This window comes from Ammodytes marinus, assembly GCF_949987685.1.
Source record: "Ammodytes marinus genome assembly, chromosome: 4".
NCBI classification, from domain to species: domain Eukaryota; kingdom Metazoa; phylum Chordata; class Actinopteri; order Uranoscopiformes; family Ammodytidae; genus Ammodytes; species Ammodytes marinus.
Genome location: NC_137233.1, coordinates 8,447,453 through 8,473,126, shown reverse-complemented (window position 1 = coordinate 8,473,126; position 25,674 = coordinate 8,447,453). Strand labels below are relative to the sequence as shown.

Here is a 25,674-nt window from a genome sequence, read left to right as displayed (position 1 = left end):
TGGGGAAATGAGTTCAGTATTAGGGAAATTAGCCGTTTCTGATGTAGGAAATTGATAGAGGAGACCAGGCCTATTTTCACTTGCTAATTAGAGCCATTACGGGCATGGTAATCAAAGCCTTCACCTTCAAATCAATGCTCCAAATCACTTTCCGCTCGAAATTGCTCCGTTTTTTGCCGTAAATAATGGATCATTGCACGTCTCATTTGCTCACAAATCAACCAGCCTTTGATTGTGGAAAGTTCGATAGCCAGCAGTCGTGTACGATACTTGCGTACCAACATTTGTTTGGATTCCAGGTTGGTGTAAAACAACATAGTAACCTAATGCAACCGTCATATCCAATCATGGGGCTGGTTCAACTAAGATAGGCTTTGACTTTTTTGTAGTCACACTTTTTCGCAATTCTACAAATAGGACTCGATTGTTCAAAGCAGTCTCGGTAAAACATCTAAAAAACTCTTTAGTTCCTTTAACCCCAGCAGACGATGTTTGCGTTCAGGAAGAATTCAGCAGTTAAGAAGTCTATTTTTTCTGGGGGAAAAAATTTAACAATCGATTTAACTCAGCAGCTCAGGCCTTAGTAAGCTGAGATACTGTGTCTTCTTAATGTGGCAGGACTTGCAGTTCTAATGCTAACTCCACTGTCAGACTCAGGGTTCTTTCTCTAGACAATTGAAACACCAGATGTTTTGCAACTGGCACCTGCACTGGATAGATCTTTGAAATGAAACACTGAAATGTTCCTAAACCCACGTCAAGGACTGGACGGCAGAAATATTTACTGTGTGAAGTGCTTTTAATCCCTGAAATCACATTTTAAAGAAAGCGAAAAAACAAATCAGACTTCCTCACGGATGGCTCTTCATATTAGCATTTCAAAAGGATGTGATGCCTTAACAGTTTCATCCTTCCTTGGCCCCTTCTCTGCTCATTTCTCTGTCTCTGTCTCTGTCTCTGTCTCTGTCTCTGTCTCTGTCTCTGTCTCTGTCTCTGTCTCTGTCTCTGTCTCTGTCTCTGTCTCTGTCTCTGTCTCTCTCTCTCTCTCTCTCTCTCTATAGTTCTTCTATACCTCTGACATGTTATGTCCTCCCGATTTCCTCACCTCTTTTCGCTATGCCTCAGTTAACACAGCCGCCTCTCTTTTCCCTCTCGGCTGCTCAAACCCTAATTCAGGCTCCAGCTGAGAGGCACAGAGATGAACAGGGAGAGAGAAAATTGAAGTCCATCAGTCACAAACCAATGTGGCTGGCTGGTGTTTTAAAAGCCGTGGGCCTTTTTGCTGCCAAGAAATCAACGTTGACCTTTGGGGTGTGTGTGTGTGTGTGTGTGTGTGTGTGTGTGTGTGTGTGTGTGAGTGAGATAAAGGGCTATTTGATGGGTCAGCCTGCACACCGTCCTCAAGATCAGACCTTTTCACTTCTGCTCCCATTTGCCATACACCACCTTACGCAGTCAAGCAGATGGAGACTCAGTGCGGACAGATACACACACGCACACAGACACACACACACACACACACACACACACACACACACACACACACACACACACACACACACACACACACACACACACACACACACACACACACACACACACACACACACACATAGTATATGCACACACAGCCTTCAACACACACCTCATGTTTCTGTAAATGAGATGTCATATCTATCTAGGGGTTGGTCCCACCTCACTGACATGAGACATTAATCAATATGGCTTGCTGGGGCACATATAGTGTAGGTATACCACAAGACACACACACACACACACACACACACACATACACACACACACACACACACACACTTCAATATATACTATTTCAGCCCTTAAATAGGACTTTATGCTTCATGAAGGCACCTTGTGAAACACCTTTCATTCAATGGCAAGGTTGTGAATGCATCATGTTTGCGTTTGGCGGAGTGCATGTATGTGCCATGTTTAGAGCGTCATTAGCGGCACTGAAGAACACAACCTCCGCATTCATTTCAAAGAGACTAATGCCAGGTTGGAAACATGGGAAACTGGCTCAACTTATGCTGCAGAGTAGATTTTTTTCTGGCTGATGTGTTGGTTATGTTCAAACATTGCATTCTGATTTCTCCATAACTAAAATTTTGTTTTTCTACTGTTTACTTCATATATCCCACAAATGAGATTACAAACATTGTATTAGCACCATTTTAAAACCAGAGTTGCAAAGGGTAAAATAAGAGTAAAGTAAGAACAGACAAATATACCAATGTGAACATACTGTATACAGCAATATATGCAGAAGGAACCATTGTTGCCATTTCAAATTTCCAGAGTTGTAATATTCTTTCTGCCTAATGAAATTATAAACTAGTGTGTTGTCACTGTTTCACTGAGTCTGATAAGCCATTAGACCTGTGGGTGTATTACCTAAATGTTTTTTATGACAGGGGTGGGGGTAGTTAGATTTTTAGAAGGTTGTTTATTTAAATGAGGTGTACAAATCATAGTAGAGCTTGTTGCCAGCAGCTCACGGTCTAACATTATACAGAATACATCCATATCTTGTCACTTGGAGCTTTTTTATTTAATTTTCATTTTTATAAAGAATAGCACTGCGCATAAAGTTCTACTTTGACAAATATATTGCATATCCACGCCTGCTTCACAATAAAAGCACCTGACTTGTTTGCTTGGTGGACAACTTTTAAATGTTGCCCGTCATATAGGAGCCCAGTTTTACTGGGACCTTGACCGTATTTCGTTTGTGTCTCTCCTCCCACTCCCAAGGCAGCCCCGTTCATTTTTCATTAACACGTTGCTATTTTTGGGTTTTGACGGGGAGATCACGGTACCCTTGCAAGCGGATGCTTTTCAATAACACACCTGCCCACATTTTTGTCTAGTCAGAGCTATTACCTGGCTGGCAGCAAGCTCTTGTGTTTTTGTTTTGCTGCGGGACCCCTGTGCTACTGAATATACACGGTTACCCAAAACATCATAGAGTCATATTAAAAAGCATTTACTTCAATGATTATACCACTGAAATATGTATGCATAGATGACAGAGATGGGTAAGGAGATGCCTTTTAACTTGGGCTCTTCTGCAGGATTTGAGCTTTAACGTTATGAAGTTACTGCATTCCTGTGATGTCCCAGACTTTGCATCAGGCATTCAGCTCTTCAGCATCCGAGGATCATAAACTGAAGAGCTGGCAGCGTTTCAGTAACATCTTCTTATACACTCAGCTTCCCAAAATTCAATAATAACCCTGGAGCTAGTCTCTCTCAGCACCTGTACTTTGTCTTATTAATGTGTGCTGTTGTCATTTGTTTTTCTCAGATATGTGGTTAAGCCTTAATGGTCCTGTTAGACAGTATGTTGAGGGGAGGTGGAGAAAATAGCATTAATCAGCGGTTTGAGCTTTACCTGAGGCCCAGAAATCACTCACCCTCCTCCTGATGTCCCAGCTGCTCCTAACAATCTGGATTTAGTTCATCTGTAGGTCTTAATTCTCAACAGCTGAACTTGAAGCAATCTTGAGTTTCTGCACTGAGACCCCATTCCCCTCCCACTCGTGATTTGCATCAGTCCCATCTGCTCTGGTTAAAGCTTTCTTATCTTTTAACCTCCCGCAGTCTCTGTGAGGCATCTGGTCCTGCTCACACTCACTTAAAGGTGGAGTCAGCGATTCTGGAGAATGCTTTGTTGTCAAAATCAGTGAATATCTCCTTACTCTGTACTGTGAATGCGCTGGGGGAAAAAAAAGTCCAGTGTTAAAACACAGCGTTGGCTCTATAAATGGGCATGTTGCTTGCTATGGTGGGCCTCCTTTGTTTACCCTTTGTTTACATACCAGTTTAAAGAGCCTAGGTTGTGTATTAACACCAAATATTTTTTTAGCGCGCACACACAGAACGGACAGGAAGCAGATCTTGAGGAGATATTCACTGATTTTTTTTTTTTTTTAAGTGATTTTCACAACAAGCGTTCTCCAGAATTGCTGACTCCACCTTTTAAGTCTAATTCTCAACACCTCAACTTGGCAATCTTAAAATGTCTGCACTCAGACCCTGATCCCCTCCTCCTCATGATTTGCATCAGTTCCAACAGCTCTGGTTAAAATTGAAAGCTCTTTCATCTCTTAACCTCCTGCAGTCTCTGTTCTCTTCAAGCCACCTGGTACTGCTCACACTTCACTTAACCCCCTCAGTATTTCAGTTTTAAGTGCCAGTTCTGTCACCACAGCTCTCGTGGCACTAGTCCTGATGAAATTTCAGCCGCTTGCCCATAGTCTCAGCCTTATTTCCTTGTCATTTTGCTCCTCAACCCAGACAGCAGCCCTCTCAGCCCACATGACGGATCCCAGCGAGACTGTCGCATGTTGTTTTCCAGTCACGTTAGTCATAATAATCTGAGCCTTTGTCAGAGACACACTCCCGTCCTTGTGTGGATAGTTTTCATGAAAGGCACATTATTTCCCTGCTTGCCTCATTGTCTTTTTGCCAAGACGAGAAGGGGCGGAGGACTTGTAAACAACAGATCTTCTTGGGAAGGCTCAGAATTTAGTGTCAGGGCCCAGCTGTGCTTGTGGGTGCACTTATGTGTGAGGGGAATTAGCCTAGCCGTCAGAGCTAGCAGGTGGGCTGAAGTATGCTGGTTTATGCAGTAGGAGGCTACGAGATTAGCATAGTTGTTAGCAAGTGTGTAGGTTGCAGCCTACTCTTTTTTTCCCCCCAGACAACATCTGTATGTCTGTGGTGCGTGTCACTGCTTTAGAGTGGAGCTAATCCATCAGTGTATCGGATGTCTTTGACAAGCTGGAGTCTTGTTCTCTTCACTTTATAGGAGGCTGCTGCTCATATATCTGAATAATGTCCTCAAGCTTTCAACTCGTCTGACTCAGACAGAAAATGAAATCCGTTAATCCCTCTCTGATTGATCTACATGTACTGAGATGTACATGTTGGTCATTTTAATACCGTTATGCAAACCATCATAGTAAATAAGGAAATACCCTTTTGACACTCTGTCACTTACCCGTTTTATATGAGCAAAGCTGTCAGTAAGGGCCTTTTACACCAAGTCCAACTAAATGTACACTCTATTTTCAAAGAAAGGTTGTGGTTGATTTGCCTAAGAAAAGATTTAGTAAAAAGAGGAACCACTAAGTGAACTGTTCCTAGTCTGGTGCCCTAGATCTGGTACTCTAGTCTCAGTAACTATTGTGACAAATCTCCAAATCTGTATTCTTGTGTATTTCTTCATTTTGTTCTATGCCTGGCTTTAAGCATCATGTAGCTCTTTATTTATTTATTTTTTAAGATATTTTTTTTGCATTTTTTATGCTTTATTGATAGTGTAGAGAGACAGAGTTGAAATGGGGCAGAGAGGGGAGTGACATGCAGAGAACGACCGCGGGCTGGAATCGAACCCGGGTCCGCTGCTGGTCGAGGCCCATGGGGGGGACGTCCTATCAACTGAGCTAAGGGCGCCCCCAAGTATCATGTAGCTCTTGTTCACCACATATAATGTACATATCACATCTTTTGGAAGAATGACAACCTTAAAAAGGTAAACATTTAAACTGAAAATAAGTAATGAATCAGCAGGGGTTTAAAATATTTCCACTGTATTATTCAGTCTGACATTGTATTCATGTCTGCGAAGTTCTGTTTGGAAGGTGTGTTGTAAAATTTCTCAAAAGTGTATCTTTGATATTTATAGCAGTAGCTCAAGTAGACGAGTCAAACATTAAAAAGGTTTTGTGTCAGTAAAGTCTCTTTTTGACTTAGCTTTTTGCATGTCAATTAAAGGAATATGCTAATTTAATATTCATAATCTGTTTAAATAGACTTTCATTTTAGCTCCATTGACCTCATACTTACTCACATTAAGCATGCTCCGGCACAGAAATTTCACATCTCCATTTTGAATCTTGCCCGCAAAGTTCTAATTTGGTCGGCTTTTTTTCTTCCAACCAGGGAAACATGTATACACAACACCAGACCTAATTTTTATTTAACAAGGCCATATTTTGCACAGGTGTATTTTCAGCTGTTTTTCTTCCAGGTGTGACTGTGTACTATACCTGCTACCGTCCCATACAAATCCTGACCCCAAAATGATCCTCATGAAATAAACAGTAGCTCCATACCTGAATATGGATTGTCCATGAGCTGCCGTTTCGATTATAAACCAAAACTAGCTCAAATAAAAGTGCACAACAATTGTTCTGTGAAAATATTGGGCCTTAAGTCGAGTAATGTCACACACAGGATGTGTGTGTGTGTGTGTGTGTCAGCCTGTAATGTTTCCAGTCAGCGCTTCTTTTCTTTGCCCCATTTTCACGTCTTATCTCTTACTGCTATCTCTCCTCTGCATCTGTGAAGTAATTTAATTTCCTCTCTTGTGTTGTTTATTAATTTAAGTACCCCCACCCCCCCACACACACACACTCCTGTCAGAGCCGCCTTATCTGAATAGCCTTGGCAGACAAAGCTGCAAAATTCAAGAGGATGCACACATCTCGTTTTATCCTTACGTCAATGTGGTTTAATCGCCTTTTTAATTGTTGCTGTTGTTTAAGTATTCAGGTTTAGCCCTAGGTGACAGTCTCAAACACTAAATCTTATTTACATCTAGAGATGCACCGATCTTCAATTTGCAGTTCTGATACAATTCGGAATTTCCGTTGCTGCTGGTGATATTATGTGTAAGGTTATTAAGGCGTAATCAACACAGTAATTCTTATCCAAAAGAAAAAATTATTTGTCTTCCAATCTGCCCTCCGTTGGTTTATATTCTGTTTTTTTTTGCCTGTCGCTGTATTACTGTCTGAGTTGCTATCGCTCTTGCTCTCAGGTGCTTGAAGCCCTCGAGAGATTACTCTTCTGCTCATCTTTTATGTAAATCAAGGAGAAAGAGAAAGGAATGTCTTTCTCTGAACACCTCACGTTCTCAAGGTTTATACAGCGAGCATGTACACTGTGGGGAAATATTTGAAGAAGAGGGTAAAAGGTCAGAGTTACTTTTTTTGCGGGTGAAATAAACTATTTATAGGAAGTTTATCACTCAACGTGACATGTGTAACAGCTTCTCAATATCAAATTGTACCTCAGACTCAGAATCAAGTGTATTGCCATATACTGTATATGTTTTAACCTACAAGAAGCTTGCCTTGGTATATTGTTGCATACAATAGATATAGATAAGAACAATAAACACAGATAAAATAAGTTAAAAAACAGTACTGTCCTCAAGCATTTACAACAAGAAAAACTTTGAAAATATTTGCTAAAATACCTGTTTTAAAAATGAATATGCTGCACATTTTGTGCACATATGTTGACTAAACATTGTGCAATTATTTCACAGTATGGGGTATAATGAACACGTGCAGATAGTCCAGTAAATGTGCGTCAAAGTATCTCATTTAGACAGAGGAGGAGACTGCGTGAATTTAACATGAAGTCACTATGGGAGGGACAAGAGTCTGTGTCAGTGGGATCCTGGGCATCAGAGTGAATATGAAGTCAGAAGTCCCTTTGAGACATCCTTTTATGTCATAACACATTTTCCATGCCTTGTGTCACTTTACGTAGTCATGACAGTGATCTTGCCAAGGAACCTATCTGAATCACAATTCTCAAACTAATTTTGTCAGAGTAATGTAATGTAATGTAAAATAGATGGAGTCAGACTTTGGGGTCCGCACTCAAACTGAAACAGAAACCAGCAGGATAGGAGCTACCTGAGGACTACATTGGAATCATACTGCATTATAAATTACAGTGAATCTTTTGATTCATTTATTCATGTTATTTCTTATTAATGACATTTCTTTGAAACGGTGACTCAGGTTATCTCTGAATTCTTATGGGTCTCTTTCTTCTTAAAATTACTAACCTGTCATGGCCTTTCAGTTTCAGGAATTTACATGTTGCTCATTCTTGGCCAATCTCAACCCTGACACATCTGCAGAGAGGCTGATTAGGGTTGTCAGTTGCTGATGTTGCTTCTATCCAACAGTCACTTTTCAGTATGTAGTATGTACTCTATGCACTTTGTTGTCCCTCACTTTATGAGCGTTCCAATTATTTGAGCATAACATAGAGAGATGCAGCAGGCAAAAAAAAAATATATATAGCTATATTTTTTTTATGTGATATTATGTCTGTTATGACTTCTTCATTTTATATTCTGCGTGCAATTTCCTAGCTATGATTAGCTGTCATGTAAAACCTTTGAGGCCTACTAAATATATCATTTGAAGACGATGCAGAGACTTTAATTGACGCACATTTATTTTTTAATAATAGATGGGGAAATAAAGTATAAGAAAATTAGAAACAATTCTCAACTCCTGTGTGTAAATATCCAATATCCAGTGTGTACCTTCCCTTTTCACAATGCATGCTGGGAGAGGCTTCTGCTGCCTCACAGAAACCACAGTTAACAAAACCGTTTTTATTTTATTAGGTTATTTCCTTCTTATTCATCTCCCCATTTGGTTTCTATTTGTTTCTCAGTGGGTGGAAACCATGATAGGGTGGACGACGGCAATCATTTTGTCAGAGGAGTCTTTATATTTCATCGTGACATTATTTACATGTGAGTATATAGAGAAGAATTGACATCCCTCCCGTGTATTTATTATACTATCTATGCTCCCGTGGCTTTCCCGGTAAAGTGAAGGCGCTTTTCGGTGAAAACAAGCTGCTGTTTCTGGGAACAGAGAATGATTTTTACGACGTCGTTTCTGCTTTAATGTGACTGTGTGAGGTTACAACCAAACAACCCGCTGAGATGCCCCTCAATGACTTTTGATTATATCTGACCCACCCACTGTGACAGAGTAATCCCATTCTTTGACTCCCGTGTCTGCTACTAGCAGTGTTTCTCTCTCTAACTGTCTGTTGTTTTTCTCCCTCGTCCTCTCGGCAGTCTTTGCACAGCGTTGCCACACTCAAACCAATTAGTTCTGATGGAGAAAACTGCCGTTGCTGACAACAGCTAGACTGGAGAATGTTTTTTTTTTGTTCATGGAAAAAATTCTTCTTCCTCCCCACCCTGTAATCACACCCAAGTTTAACAAGGAAAATGCACTCGGTCCCTCTGTGTCTTTGTCTCTCTGTCTCCGTGGATGGGCGTGTGTGAGTTATTGGTGCATTTCCAGTTTTGTCTCAGATCCAGGGGAAACACAACCCACACAATGTCTGAGATGTCGGAATGGCTTTTTTCAGAATTGGCTTAATGTGTTCTCTCAGTTTTTTTTTGCCCTCTGCAATTAGCTTTTAAAGGACTTTTTTTCTGTAGAGATACAGCTTTACTTCTCAATGGACTTGCTGTGCTCTTGGTGACAAATGACTCTTTCTCATCCCCTTTTCTTGCAGTTATTAAAGTTTTGAAGCATACAGCATCGCTGCGGCACAGCTGAGTGTTCACTGTATGAATTATACACAACACCACCAGACTGAAAATAATCAAACCCAGAGATACTGTACTTTTCAGACCTTTTTTTCATTTTCCTCCAAACAAGAGGGAAAGTGTGGAGCTGAGTCATGGCTCTCACATTACACGGAGATTGAGTTAATAACAGCAGAGACAGACATATGTCCTGCAATGTGTTTAATCTGTTGCTGTGTTTACAATTTCCCTTTGCCCTGGCACTCAATGCCACTTACTTTTGCCTTTCTCTTTTTCCATTTCTCTGTTACTCCCTCCATCTAACTCAATCTGGGTGTTTGCACCAAACATAATACTTATATGCATGATTGAGGCTAGGAAAGAGGCACCCAACACAGCTAGAAAAAATTCAAGATGTTTTATTCTGTTTGATATGTTGTCACTATCTGTATTGTTAAGCAATGTTAATGCATATAACATTGAATTTAGAGAAAGAAAGACCAATGGGGATGGGGTAGGTCAGGGTTAAGTAACCATCAAACGAGCAGGTTTATTCTTTGTCACTTCTATGCATATCTCTTTATCAATCTGTATATCTACTGTATATGTTATGTTATTGACAGATTTGGTTGTACACCTGCACACCGTTGAAAATAAAGGGGAAACAACAACATAATACTCATGTCTTCTTTCCCTCCTCTCTCACTCCAGTGTTGCATAGATAACTATGAGGAGATGGTGAAGATTCTGCTGGACCGAGGAGCCAGTGTCAACGCTCAGGACAATGAGCTGTGGACGCCGCTGCACGCTGCTGCTACCTGTGGCCACGCAGGGCTGGTCAAGATCCTCATATCGCAGTAAGACATGCAAACACACACACACACACACACACACACACACACACACACACACACACACCAACTACAGTACATTGATAATGCCTGTCTGATTTAGCATAGCAGATGATTGACGGAATACAATTGTATGCTAATTTTGCAGCAATTAATCAGAGCAATACGATGCCACATTGGGGAGAAACAAAAACTACTGAGTTTTTGTTGAGTAAAGAAATTAAAGGTGGAGTCAGCGATTATGGAGAATGCTTGTTTTCAAAATCAGTTTGAAAAATAAGTGAGTGTCCCCTCACGATCCCCTACCTGTACGTACTGTGTGTGTGCTAAAAAGAAATTTGGTGTTAATACACAGTCTAGGCTCTGTAAACGGGCAAGTTGCTAGCAAAAGAAATTACAAAAAAAAGATTTTGACAACATCGGCAACATTTCTGACTCCTCCACCATTAACAGGCATACTTTTGTTGTGCTGTCAAATACTGAGGTACCTGTAGGCGCCTTGTAGGAACCTATGCATTTTTTAAACTTGTTTCTGGGCAAGAGGAATGAGTTGTTTTTGATCCAGAAAGAACAGAGGCTGCAAACTAGAGACGCAGAAATTGATGGCTATGCACCTTAGCAGTAGAAGAAATACCAAGCCCACACTATTAGTAGTAGCAGGAAAAAATGTAAATGGAGGAAATAATTAACGAAAACACAAGGTTGAAGCCATGGTGGGGTAATGGCAATGCTAGATCACGGTATTATTTCCCCATACTTTTCTGATATCAGTATATGTCATGATGGTATGGTTATGTTAAATCAAACAGACTGTGGTTTTCCTCACAATTAGCTTAGCGTCATTAATATGGACAGTAGAAGCCAGTAAAACAAGATATGATAATCATATCCTCCTCTTGATTCAATCCCAGTGAAAATTGAATGAGGGCCATTATCTCCCATCCGTAAATGATTTACTAGTTGTTATAAGTCATCTTTGGTATGTAAATGTAATTCATAATTTAATAATATTCACCCAGGTTATCCAGAGGCAGAAAGCTTCCTCGTGTTTAGCTGATATATCCACACCTGAGCATATGAGACCAGTACTGTATGGAGTTACATGGGCAAACACACATTGTGAACGTGTTTTATAAGATCGTCTGATATAACAGCATGTACACACACAAAAAGCACAACTGCAGACAAATGAAGATACTCTTAGTCCGTACACTCTTGTTTCTGACGATGGACATATAGGAATAATGTAAAGCATGTATTCAGTAACTAGAAACCCATGCTCACACACACAATACACAGACACCGATCTGTTGACATGCTGGACTTCATCAAATAACCCATCATCCAAAGTGACATTATTGATTAAAAACCACTGAATAATGTAGGCCAGACTTGATCTGCAGTGAAATACAGCAATTAGCATCATCAGGGGAAGCAGCTCAGGCTGTAGGGACCTGGGTTAGAGACAGGAGGGTCGCTGGTTCAAGTCCAATATCATTGCCCGTTTACAGAGCCAATGCTGTGTATTAAGACTGTATTTTTATTCAGTGCGCACACACTGGTCCAGGTAGTGGACCATGAGGAGATATTCACTGATTTTGACAAAAAGGGATGTTGACAGCAAGCATTCTCTAGAATTGCTGACTCCATCTTTAACATACAGAAAAGAAAACTCTAAAGGTGTTAATTCATGTATCTGCTCACTCTTCCACAGCGGTGCAGATTTGCTGGCGGTCAACTCTGATGGGAACATGCCCTACGACCTGTGTGAAGACGACCCCACACTGGACATCATTGAGACGGCTATGGCCAACAGAGGTAGAGTAGAGATGTTTGAAGAGATGACACGACCGCAGACACCGGGGGACAGAATCGTTAGGCTCTAGCTCTCAGTCGATGAAGAGCAACGTTTTTGTGGCTCCTTAAACCTTAACCTTATCAGTCTCACAAAGTCTGCAGACGGATTGAATAAATAAGATAGAGTAGCTTCTCCAAAGACAGTAATTAGGCAATCTGAGGGAGTGTGCTGTGTCTACTTTCTTCGACATTATGCCAGTTAGATCTAACCTGTAAAAATGTCCTCATTCTGGAGTGTATGTACACTTCCCCAAATCCAATCAGAGCAGGACTGAGCCACTAACATAATTTTAGCATAAACAAATAGCAGCCAGGTCCGGCTTCTACACAGTGGGTAAATACTGCACATTGGATTTGCTCTTCATAACTGGGCTCTACATTGTTACCTGTAACACCTACAAGCTAATATTATTAGTTAATCATGTGCTCTTTGGTTTTAAAAGTTACATTTGGTTACTACAGTAGGCAGTTAGCTTAACTCGCTACACTTGCAGCTTACATTAGAGCAGATAAATCCACGCCACACACTTTGTTTTTGAAAACCATGTCTGGCTAACATTGCTAAGCTATGCTTGTACTCTCACTGTTCGAGGGTGGAGTTGAGCTAACGTTCAGTGTGACACAGTTTATTTGACAGTAGTATTTACCCGGGTGAGCAGAGCTAGTATAAAGCTTTCACAGAAGCAGAAGTGAGTGTTTGTAGCTTCCTTCTGTATTCAAAATATGTTAACCACAGAAACAGATTGTTGAGGAAGACGGCAGCGGGGTCGTGACCTCTCAAAGCACTTAGTGTCCCCCACGCAGTATGAGATGCATATTTAGATCATGTATATATTAATGTTGTATTCCTGTAAACAGCTGCACACAGTTTGTCTTTGTGACATGAATTAGAACCAGTTCAAGGAGATCAGCACAGGCGTGCACATAAATAATACACATCAGTGAGGGAGGGAGGGAACTCACGCTGTGTCTGAGATGTGTTTGCAATTCTATGTGTTTGTGTGATAGAAAGCAAGACTGGCACAAAGAGAGAGCGAGAGAGAGAGAGAGAGAGAGAGCGAGAGAGAGAGAATGTGTGAGTGGGGAGGGGAACAGACAGACTGCTTTATTCAAACTGGAGTTAGATTACACTCAACCGTCTTAACATAAGCTCTTGTCGATGTTATGGTTTTGTTTTCAAGTAAACACTTGCATCTCCAGGCAGACGTGTGAGAACACTCTTGGCAACAAAGCAGCAAAATCGTACGCTGTGTGGGCTTTGGGTGTAGAGAAATACTGTAGAATGATGAACGCCCAGATTGACTGCTGAAATGTTGTTTAAAAGGGATAGTTCCAATATTTGGGGAAATAGTCCTAGTCACTCTCTATAACATGCTCAAAAGCCAACGTGTAGAAACTCCAATGTGCTGTTTTATGAAGGGTTGTGTGGGATATTTTTTGGAGGGGAGCACTTGGCAAATATTGCGACGGGGCCTCTCGAGCCGCAGAATGCAGATAGCGCTACAGTTGGTGAGAAGAATGATTAGTAAGCCCATCAAAGGGAGCACTGCTCTGCTAATTGCTCCTGTTTTGTTCTCGGCACTGTACAGCTGGATGAGACTTCTCTCTCCACAGACACATGCACCCACCCACATACACCCACCCACAGACACACACACACTCACACTCACGCACACACTCTTCCTTGATCCTTCCCTGTGGAGCTCAGTTCATCTGTGATAAGCCGCAGTGATAAGGGGGAACTGTCTTCCGGGAACTGAACTGGTGAAACATGTGTCATTTTAAATCCCCACCGATGGAGGGATGAATAACTTGTTGGGAAACGTCCTGCTTGACATCAATGGCTTGTCAAAATAGAATCAGTGGGGAGCTGTGACATGAAGTTTATCCATGCAGTTTGCTACCAGAGAGTTAATGTGAGAAGTCAGCCGGTGTTTATTTAGAACTTCATGCTTGTAGATGTGGTTTGGGGTTCACTTTGCTTTCAAAGACCGATGTTAGGGCGTGTGTTCCCGTGATCAGATGGATTTTCCATTGGAGAATAGCTTGTTTTGTTATTTTTTGACAATGTATTGACACATTTTTCTTTTGACCACGTCTGTTATTGTATCATGACAACATCAAAAACTACTACATCACTACTGGATTTTACATTTTTGGAAATTAATTCGGGGCCTTTTCAAGCTCTGGGGGCATCACTGTAACTAAATCAAAATATGACAGAAACAAGGACAAATTAAATAAGTGACAAAGAGACTGATGCTGGCCAGCAGAAACAACAGAAAACACAAAAGAAAGAATAGCAGCTGGAGGGATGCGTTTCATCAAAGTCGACTAAGGGGCACTGGCTTTGTCCTGATTCCTGCGCCTTAAAACCTCCTCTGGCTATGATTCTGATTGTGAATTCAGAGAGAAATACCAATTTACCTTCTCACCATTTGTCAGCACTGCCATCAGAATCACAGGCCATGATATGCTGGCGTGGGCCATGGCCGTGTTGCATTGAATCAGAAGTTTGACTTTAAAATGGCTGGCTGGAAGCTGCAGTGTTGAAGTGGGTAGATTTGCCTTAGGCTTCAATTTATAACTCGGTGTCATGAGAAAAGGTTATAGGGATGAAATACTCTTAAAAACATATGCACAGTCAGGCGATGCTTGTCTACTTCTATTTTTACTGCAAAGTAAATTAAAAAGTTACAATTTCGAAATTGTCATTTGAAGGATAACTGAAGAGTATTAGAAAAAAAATTAGCGGAGGAGTTTTTATTTTTTTCATTATACACTTCGACTTTGAAAAATGTTAATAGTGTTTTAATAAGGTTTTAATTATAAGTTATTGATAGCGGAAGTTTGAATCCGTCAACATCTTTCCAACTTTGAAACAGTTTTGAACCTTCGAGTTTGTTCTCAACATTGTTTTTCGTCTTTATTCAGGAAATTATGTTTCCACTTTATTCTCGAAATTTCGACTTTTATCTCAAAGTGCATAAGAAAAAATGCCCTCATTTGTTTCTCTCCCTTGGCCCTTTGTCCTTTTGTAGATAGTTAACCTTTTTAAGTGACAAATAACTAATCTAATTTGCATCTGCAACACGTTAACCTAAAACATTAATTCTTTGAGTAAAATTTGAATTACACACACACACACACACACACACACATACACACACACTGCGAGAAGATAAATCACAGATCTGACTGACAGGCTGTTTAAATTATTGTTAATCTGGCACTTCTTTAAATTCCCCGGACGGTTTAGTTATTATACAGTACATTACTGCTGAGCTGTGGGAGAAGGAGTTAAGTGTTGCGGTCACAGTATTGAGTTCTACCTGGCAGCAGTGAGTTGATGGATTGAAGGAGGAATTTAGAGTGGCTGTGACAGACAGGATGACCCAGGCTTCAACTGGGCCAAACAACACGCAACTCATTGCCAAAAGATGGCAGAGAAGCCAGCTCCGAAGTATATTAAAACTACCACTTGGACAGAACAGTAATTTTATACTTAATACATATTTTCAACGCATACTGATGTCACAAATTGAGTAAAAACTATTATTTTATTTTATTCAGAATTTATGAATTACTTGTGTATATAAGTTTGTCAAACTGGCTCATGGTGACCATTATGAATTACTGCAACACAACAAGGTGCTGTCAGCATTAAAACCTATTTATCACTCAACTTCAAATTTGCATTACCCGCTGAGAAGATTTTATCTGGGAAGCCATGAACCGTATATTACAGAAAACCTCTAGGGTACATAGTACAAAGATTTTGCTGTTGATTCAGAAAAATAAGTTTTCCTCTCCACTCTATTCCTGTTTTAAAGTTAATGTTATGTACAAAGCCAGCATTGCTTCTGTGTGCCTGAGACACAGTGATGAACCGGCTAAATCAGCTTGTGTGTTGACACTGTGTGTGTGTGTTTGATTGACAGGCATCACCCAGGAGATGATCAACGAGACACGGGCGTCGTCGGAGAGGAAGATGCTGGGAGACATTCAGGAGCTGATGAGCCAGGGAGAGGAGGTCAACCAGCAGGACTCTCAGGGAGCCACACTGGTGAGAATGGCTGCTCTGTTCGTTTCAAACTTTGACCTACCGATCTCCTAAACTTTTGGGCAGCTGTGGCGAAGTTGGTAGGGCAGTCGACCCTCAACCACAGGGTCAATGGTTCGATCCCCCGTCTCCCCGCCACATGTCAAAGTATCCTTAAGCAAGACACTGAACCCTAAATTGCTCTTGATGTGTGTGTGAATGGTAACATGGGATTGGGAACAGGTCTCCCTTGAAAAAGAGTCTCTGGTCCAAATGGGATTTACCTGTATAAGTAAAAGGTTTAAAGAAAAAAAAAAAAAAAAAAAATGCAGGTTGAACAAAATGTTTCTTCTTGTAGAATGAGAGTTTAAGGAAACAGATAATCTAAAAAAAATAAAAACAGTATTATAAAAAGATTAAATTAAAGTTACTTCTTACATACAGACAAACACATGAAGAGAAGCAGTTCAAATTCATAAAAAGATAAAAGATGAGTAGCGTTTTATTTGTATATTTGTATTTAATCTGCAAAGGACAATGTACACTATTATACATATTTCTTACCATATGTTGTATTTAACGGTTAGTTTAATGCTAGTTTTTTGGGGTAAAAAAAACAACAACTACAATGCATTACAGTGACGAAATACTGCTTTATAGAGACGGTAGCAAACATTTGTATGTGATGTCAGATGTTAAGGGCCTACTTCACTGGTTGGAATATGAAGGTGTATTGAACTCGGAGATCCTATGAAGTATAAATGTGCAAATTTTTTTTTAAATCGGATCATCCTAGCCTGAGAAAAGGCAGAAAGAGTGTTTTATGGTCTCACTGTCTAACCCTACATTTCTCTTTCTGTGACATCACAGAAAGAGAAATGTAGATCTCCGAGTTCAATACACCTTCATATTCCAACCGGTGAAGTAGGCCTTTAAGGGAAACTCACCCTTTCATGCAGCTGCTTCACATTAAAAGTCTCCCAGTAAAGAGGAGACTGATTATGGCTTTTACTTTGACGCTGCATTGCTTCTGCTGCTGTTTTTGAGACAATACATTGAAATCAAAATGATCTTGCTGAAAGGTTTCATTTGAATAAATGTGATGGGAGCAATTATGTGCAATTATACATTGATTGTGGTATGACTCCAGACAGGTTTAATTTCCACATCTATGCAGTTTACATCCACTGACAAAATGTTATGATGCCACAGACAGACACTGTGACTCATTCTTTTAGCCACTGTTCATCATTATGTATGTTTTATACAGTTACAGTATCCTTTTATGTATGTTCTTTAATATAAACTTGAATTGTTATAGTAAACAGGTAGACAATTAAAAAAGAATGTTTGGGCTGAGTGGCTGTAGTTCTGTTTGTAGAAGGGGTTAAAGGTGTGTTCCACCAATTTGCCTTTGCGCTTCTATAACATTGTTGGACACACAATGAATAGTACAAAAAATTATCAAAGCTGATAAATCAGAACCAGATATATTGCCTTTTGTTCTGTGCAATTTTCAATCTGGTCGCTTCAATCGCTGCAACAGTACATCAGTACATTACAACATGTTTAATAAATAGAGTCTGGCCTGTATTGGGTCTGCACTTGTTTATACTGCTTCTAGTCAGGTTTTGTATCTTACCAAACAAGGTTGTCAGCAATTACAGCCTTAAACAGTACTACAAACACACTCAAGTACAATGTTTGCCTTGCTTTAAGCAGTGCAGGTGCTGACTGCCTGATGGATGACTTTCCTCTTGGGTCTTTTTCTGTTGCAGTGTGTGCTTGTTGCTCAGATCGATTGGCACTATACAAGCCCATATACTCAGCAGCTATTGATAACTGGCTCCTAGAAATACTCTCTGCCCACGACACTTGCGCTATATGCTGAACTGCTACCCGTATACTGCAGATTTGGTCACGTATACTGACAGTAGTACACTCAGTGCCTGTTGTGGACACTATTCCTAGAAGGGTAATGAATCATAAATTGCTTAAATTGCCACTCAATGCCACCAGCATGTTATGTGCCCTGTGTTCTTGTACTGTGTGCTTATGCTAAGGGCCATAACTAAGACTCGAGAATATGGGAAACCTGAACATTTGATGTAGATAGTGTTCCCATCTGGTACATAGCCCTGAGTGAAAACAACAGTCAAACTTCACTTCATGCACTACGCTTCCAGGCCTTTTCCATCTATCAAGTCAGCATGCAACACATGATAGAGGGTGAATACATTAGAGAGGACCGAAGCGTGCATGCGGATGATATAAAGTGAGTCACCACCATATGCTTACAGTATGTCTGGAGAAGACATTTTTTAAGTTATAGTGGGTCACTGTAAGATATAAATTGGGTCGATGGAGTTCTTTTTGTTTAGAAGTTCAGTGCTCCAATGCCTTATAAAGTCAAGGAGATCACAAGAAAACGGTCTGATTTCCTCAGTGGAGCACATAATGTCAGATGCCTTAATGAAGTCTTTATTATGTATGAGGGATTTAAGACAGCGACAGTGAAAATAGCTAGGGGACATTACATTTTAGTTGACCAAAATAACTCTGTTAAGCTTTAAAGTCTTACCACAGATTGTCTGATTGAGCTGCTTGTCCCCCCCTCCTGCTTTATGCGGCCTGTTAATCTTCATTGGAGCATTATAAAGCAAACTAGAGCATGCTTTATTAAAAAAATAAGTTGGCAAAGAGAGGACCAGACCTGGAACCCGTAGGAAGTTATGTAAGGTTAGTTAGTTTTTCCGCTGAAATACATTTTGTGAAATCGTTTTGAATTCGAGGAACAATGATGTTCAACTCTTGTGGTTGCAAAGGACAATTCATAAAGTCAAAGTTTAATGTAACTGAATGAAAAAGAAATGTTAAATCCCCTTTCCTACAGGAAGTAAGTTGTAAACAACCAGTGTGTCGGGACAAACCGAACAAAATAAATATATGAACAAGTATACAATAATTTACATACAAAACTGTAATAATTATAACTTTATAATATATATAATATAACAAAAATGTAAGATTGAAATTCGAGTTCTTGCATTTATTTCATGTGAATATACAAAATTAGGGTTTTTCACAGGGAACACAAAATGTGATTTCCTCTAAGAAGCAGAATTAATTAGGGAAGTGTAGTTTGTTGTATATAGAATGGGGCATTTCTAAGTCCTTTAAATAATGAGTTGCATACATAACAGTAAATGCAATCAGTAAAAATAACTTATCAATCGTCTCAACACTCATCCTGTTTATTCAAATAGTGGAGATGAACAGGTCATCAGTTCCTCACACACACACTTTCACCATCACACCTACCGACATTTTATATCAAGTTCACATACAGGGCATCTCTTTCCAGTGTTGGACAAAAACTGGATAAGTCATACGGAGCTTATCTCAGCATAGTTTGAGCGAGAGGCAGGGAAACGCCCCGGACAGGCTGCTGTCAAAGATATTGTAAAGGGAAACTGATGCTGCTCTGAGTAAACCATTGCAGGCACCAGAGCACATTTTGAAACTTCCCCGCTTTGGTCCAGATGGAAATATCTTTATGACTTTGGCTTATATGACTACATTTCCAGAACTAATAACATTATCTGTTGGCATGGCTGTTGACAAAGTTTAAAAGCATGCTGCGCAGATTTAGCATCACCCTTCTCCAACATTGTCGGATTAAAGATGGACAGTTTATAAAAGGGATCAAAATTTATATATATATATGTTTTTTTTTTACTGTTGTCAAAACATGGTGCTTAGATTACCCATAATGCAACTCAACAACAATAATTATGGTCAGACATCACCTCATTTAGCCTTGAGCCGCTGGGCTCAAGCATATTGGAGGTTCATTTAGAAAATAGGTAGTTGATATGACTTGTACATTTTTTTTTAAAGCAATGAAATAGTCCAGGTGTTTGCTGTATGAAGACAAAAGCAACAAATTCTCCATTAGCATACCAACATCATTCCTGGATATGCTCGGCACCAGAAAGGCAATAAAACCAGACAGAGGAAGAAATAGACATCGACATTCCTCATATGTCCTCCCATTCTAGCACCTCAGATAAACATCCACTTGAGCATGTCGGCCACTCAAAGATCAGAGAGCCTTTGATATAGCTGAATTCAGCCTTCACTTTCTACTTTCCAAATAGTTTTGGATGCTTTGCTGTAGATTACATTACTGTAGGTTATAACCATTGTTAATTTTCTGAAGCTGCTTATAAAAGACACCCAGACACATCTGCAGATAATGCATAAAGCAATTTTATCTCTTATTTATTAACTTGTAGCAGCAGGCTCCTTTTCCTGCTTTCTAGGAGACGGATAAACAAACCCCTGTTGTACCCAAATTGATGCAGTGTGTAAAAACAAAACGCTGCCTTTAATTACATTTTTGTCTGTTTGTTTTGCTCCCAGGAATTAATTTGTTTTGCTTTCAAGTTTCTCTTGGCATTTGGTATTTTGCGTTCCTCCTGCTGTAGCAGCATTTGGAATATAAAGTGGGTTGCTCTATCTTCTACGATATTAAATTGAATGTCTTTGTGTTTTCGGCTGCTGGTCAGTTAAAGCAATACATTTTTGTAGAGGTCACTTGTGGCTCTGGGAACTTGTAATGGCAAATAGTTTCTAACAAGCCAAACATATTTGGTATGTTTGGAAACTTCATTAAGATTAGAGTTGATAACCCAATAGCATAGATATGATTACTACATTTATGGATGGGACCTGCAGAGTAGCTTATCTCAGGCCAGCCAGGATCCCTTTTTATCTGTACCTGTTAAATCAGTTTACAGACTGCAGAATAGCTGTTCCAGTAAAGGTTCGCAGTGCCTTTCTATAATTTTGTGAACTTAGTTTGACAAAACATGGTGATTTCAGGCGGGACATGCACAGTTCAATGTTTGAGATTGTTGTCTAATTTTTGTCTTACCTTACAGATCTTCTTCCATAAATAAAATGTCCATTTAGGTGTTTATTTTACTAAACCATATCTGTTTGCACCTGTATATTTCTCCAATACAACCATCTGTAACTGTCATTATCTCAAAATTAGATTGTTTCAATACTCTGAACCAAAAATCTCGACTTTTAAAGCACATACATCAATTACATTTTCCATAATCATCTTTTGCACTATCCTGAAGGTTATACGTTGTCAATTGTCCGATTTATGATACATTTTGTTCTTAAATGCGTGCTGAAAATACACATCCACAATACAAAAACTACTTTCAGTAAACCGGCAAAGTTTAATAATGGTATCTAAAAGTTGAAAGTTTCACCATATTCACCTGCAGTCTCAAGGTACTATCCAGTGACATACACACACTTGGACGCAGGTGAATATTTGATGAAGTTCATGCAGGTATAGTGTGACATCCTCTATGCTCAGCATTCTTGACTTGGTAATAAATAATTCTCGAGGCATCTGAGTTGTGGCTTTAGTGTGAAAGCCCACACATGGTGTTATGCACCTATAGCCTCTAAAGCAAACCCTATGCACTATGTCATCCTTGTTCCTCCTGTGCCCTTGCAGCTCCACATTGCAGCAGCCAATGGCTACGTGCAGGCTGCAGAGCTGCTGCTGGAGGGGGGAACTCGCATGGACCTGAGAGACACAGATGGATGGCAGCCTCTCCATGCTGCAGCGTGCTGGGGTCAGGTAAGGGAAGCCTAATAGGTGGAGTCAGCAATTCCGGAGAACCCTTGTTGTCAGAATCCCTTTTTGTCAAAATCCGTGGATATTTTCTCACGTTCTGCTACCTGTCTGTACTGTGTGTGTGTGTGTGTGTGTGTGTGTGTGTGTGTGTGTGTGTGTGTGTGTGTGTGTGTGCTGTTTTTAAATCGCACAACTAGTTAAGGTTGTGGAACATGAGGAGATATTCACTGATTTTGACAACAAGTGTTCTCCAGAATCACTTAAACTGAAAGCTTTAACTGAGTTCTCTGCTGTCGTTGTTGTTTCAGATGCATGTGGCGGAGCTGCTGGTGTCTCATGGAGCCAGTCTCAATGCCAAGACCTTCCTAGACGAGACCCCCATTGGTATATTTACACCTCAGCACTCTCTAATCAATACACATGGTGGGGTGTTAAGACAACAACACATCTAATGTCAGCAGGGTCTCATTCCAAGCTTGTTCACTCAATGCAAGTGTTCGATTTGCCTAATTTAAAACGGCAGCAGAACAAACCTATGGCGTAAATCTCACTGTCAGCCTTTGTATTTCTGGCACCCTTGACAATTGGTCTTGATTGTAAAATGTAACAACTTAAGTATATGTTCACTAGTAGCATTGCCAAGAATAAATATTATCCAAGAAATGAATTTTAGAAAGTTTAAAGCACGACAAACTCATTATCTAATAATTTTTTTTACATTTCCTATCCTTCCCCCTTGTCATTGTTTAGACCTTTGTGAGGATGAGGAGTTCAGAGCCATTCTGCTGGATCTGAAACACAAACATGACACCATCATGAAGTCTCAGCTCAAACACAAGACCTCTCTGTGCAGGCGGACGTCCAGTGCAGGCAGTCGTGGGTACGTGCTGACATCTGCTGGTGATACCATGGCTACTACAAGTGGCATAGTTATTTTTTTTTATAAAGATAAAAATGTCAGCTTCTCTAATAGCACCTACTAAATTGATTTAAACTTTATATTAGGAGCTTTTAAGCGTTTATGAAACGGTCTCATCTTTCCTCTGATGATCATAAATGACCTGTTACAGCAAATGAGACCATCAGTAAGAACAACGCTATGTTTTGATTATGAATGCCTTTGCAAGGGTACAATCTCCCGGTAACTTAGACAAAAGGATTTACGGCAGTCAGACTGGAACATCCTGTGTTTATTGAACGATACTAAATCAAAGTTTACTATGCTTCACCATCGTCCTATTTCCATTCTTAATCTAACATAGACACATATAAATACATTACCTCATTGCAATGCATCCTGCCTCTCTTACACTCTATTGTCTTTACCTTTTACCCTTCTAGAATCCACAAAAACTCCTCGTAGCAACTTAATTCAGCAGCAATCTGCAATCTTACAGACATCCTTGTCAATGATGGCAGCCATCAGTACAGTGTGCAGAGCTATTGTCTTTATTAAGGGTTTTTTGATTTGGTTATACTCTAGACTTGGAAAATTAGCTTTCCTTAATCTTCAAATGTAAAACTGAAGAAGTATGGGAACTTCATTACAGATTAGAAACTGCTTTTTTTGGCATGTTTTTCCTATTGCACCCTCTCACTGGAAACTCCTGTGCCAACAGTAAAGTGGTGCGACGGGCCAGCCTGTCCGACAGACACAACAGGGTCCGTAAAGAGTACGAGACGGAGGCCATCGTGTGGAGGGGAGGGAGGGAGGAGGAGGACGAGAGAGAGAAGGAGTCTGACCAGGAGAATAGCCAAGTGGTTTATGTAAGTCTTCAAGTTATTTATCCTTTATTTCTGTCACTCTTGTTACCAATTGGAGAATGCACCCTCTGTTAGATGGTTTGCTATTTTACCTTCCTGCCCATAATACTGCCAGATATTCAGTATATTGTGACCTGACTTGGTATAGGTGCACCAGAGTTAGAAAGGTGTTTGTTCAGAAAACAGTCACACAGGAAAAAACCCACAATGGAAAAAAAAGAGTGCAATACAGTCCTCCACCCACGGTAGATACAATAGATAAGATTGCAGCAGTCACACAGTTATTGAAGTGAAGAATGCAAATGTTGCTTTTCCTCTCACTGGAAGAAAGTAGCTGCCTTTGCTCTATTTTTGCTACAGTTGCTTTTGTTATCACACACTGACTACAGCAAACTGAGATTGTATCAACTTCTAAAGCACTGACATCAACTAAACTTTTCACAATCACTCTGAGCACTATTCTGAAGATTATTACAGGATAATAAAGGATGTGCAGGCCTACATAGTATGTTTTTATGTGTATAATGCAAAAAGGCTGTATCCAAAATTTGTTCTGTTGGACACCAATAAAGATTTGAGCTCTAGCTTTATTCCACATTGAGATTTTTGTTTTATAAAGGCACTTATATTTACACATTGCCCTAATCAGTTAGATATGGCCAAATTTCCATATTTATTCAAATATTTCTGAAAATTGTAAAACTATAAATAATTGTTTTAATGTAAGTAGCCAATTTCAAGATGACACTTATAATTAAATGTTTTTACCCTACTCACCTGCAGTGTATCATCCTAAAGTGATCTGTATTGGTGTCCCTGCAGGTCAAGCCAGTTGCACCAGTGGATCTTCCGGACAAACCCAAGCTGCCCACCATCCTCAAAGACGGCAGCAGCAAGCAGAACGGCCTCATCTCCACGACGACGTCCATGCCACCTCAACAGCCGTCCAATGGAAACGCTCCGTCGTCTGATAGGGGCGGGGTTATCATCACCACACAGCCCACACAGGAGGAACCCTGGCCCAGAGAGCGCGCCCAGACCCTGTCCGAGCTCAAGAAACAGAGGTCTGCCGCTAAATTACTAAACCATCCCCTGTTCAACGGTCACCTAGGCAACGGCTCCACGGACTCCTTCACCGATGCCAAAACAAACTCCGACGACCCCCGCATGCCTCTGGTCTCATCCAATGGCAGCGCGGTATTTTACACGCCGGCCAGCGGAGACCCGCCCCTTCTCAAACTGAAACAGCCAATGGAGGAAGAGCAGCCCAAGGTGCAGACCTGCTGCTGTGTGTCATAGCGTGTCATAGCGTGTCATAGGTTACTTGACCGTTGATGGAACAGGGGGAAGCATTTGCACAGAGAGGAGGGAAGAGAGGAAGGAGGGAAGGATGGAGTTGTTCCTGCCTTTGAACGTCCTTTTATCCATCCCTCCTTTAAACTTCTCCCAGAGAAAATGTTTGGCCTGAAAAAGGTTGAGAAACGTATCCTTGTACCTCCCCGACATGTGACTCCTTCAATTGGGGAAACCCCGTCCCCGGACGCAGGCATTATTCAAGTGTATCCGAGGAGAGGAAAGGAATTTAGTGGTGCCACTTTTTCCTCTTGATGTCGCTTGGATTAAAATGGTCTTTTAAATATATGGAGCCTCTCTACAAGTCATGCCAAATGGATAGAAAGAGTGTAAGAAACCATTTCTATAAAACATTTTAGAAAATCAAGAAATTAGAGAAAATTCTCAAGGTACAAGGTGTGTGTTCTGCCCTCCGAGATGAAAATGGAAGATAGTTTTCTGGTCTTGGACTACATGGATGGTTGCCATGTAATTACACAACATTTTCTGCAGGATAAAACTAACGTCACATCGTTCTGCTTCTCCGTCATATTCTTGTTCATTGTCAAACGTGCAGGAAAGCCATCACAGAGCAGACCAGATGTTCGGTATTACATTGTGTTGTACTACAACATATGAGAAAAAAACTGCAAAAAAAGTAGCAAAAGGAGATTTGCGTCATCTCTTTTTTTTTGATAGTATATCTATCATGTTCAAATGCTGCCTGAATAAGTAAAGGGAAGGAATGCCATAAAACAGTGTTATAATA

The 25,674-nt window shown here is 40.3% G+C and overlaps 1 protein-coding gene across 1 annotated transcript in view; it reads left to right on the top strand.

Moving 5' to 3' along the window:
• The window catches only part of ppp1r16b (protein phosphatase 1, regulatory subunit 16B), a gene marked incomplete at both ends in the record, with an annotated part of 46,885 nt that extends 22,013 nt beyond the window's left edge, over positions 1 to 24,872 (top strand). The window contains 8 exons of the mRNA XM_080025991.1: positions 10,103 to 10,248; positions 11,957 to 12,060; positions 16,041 to 16,165; positions 21,687 to 21,812; positions 22,118 to 22,193; positions 22,560 to 22,689; positions 23,429 to 23,576; positions 24,396 to 24,872. Coding sequence (XP_079882117.1) covers positions 10,103 to 10,248; positions 11,957 to 12,060; positions 16,041 to 16,165; positions 21,687 to 21,812; positions 22,118 to 22,193; positions 22,560 to 22,689; positions 23,429 to 23,576; positions 24,396 to 24,872 — 1,332 coding nt within the window. The remainder of the gene's footprint in view (positions 1 to 10,102; positions 10,249 to 11,956; positions 12,061 to 16,040; positions 16,166 to 21,686; positions 21,813 to 22,117; positions 22,194 to 22,559; positions 22,690 to 23,428; positions 23,577 to 24,395) is intronic.
• Positions 24,873 to 25,674: the final 802 nt, after the last annotated feature.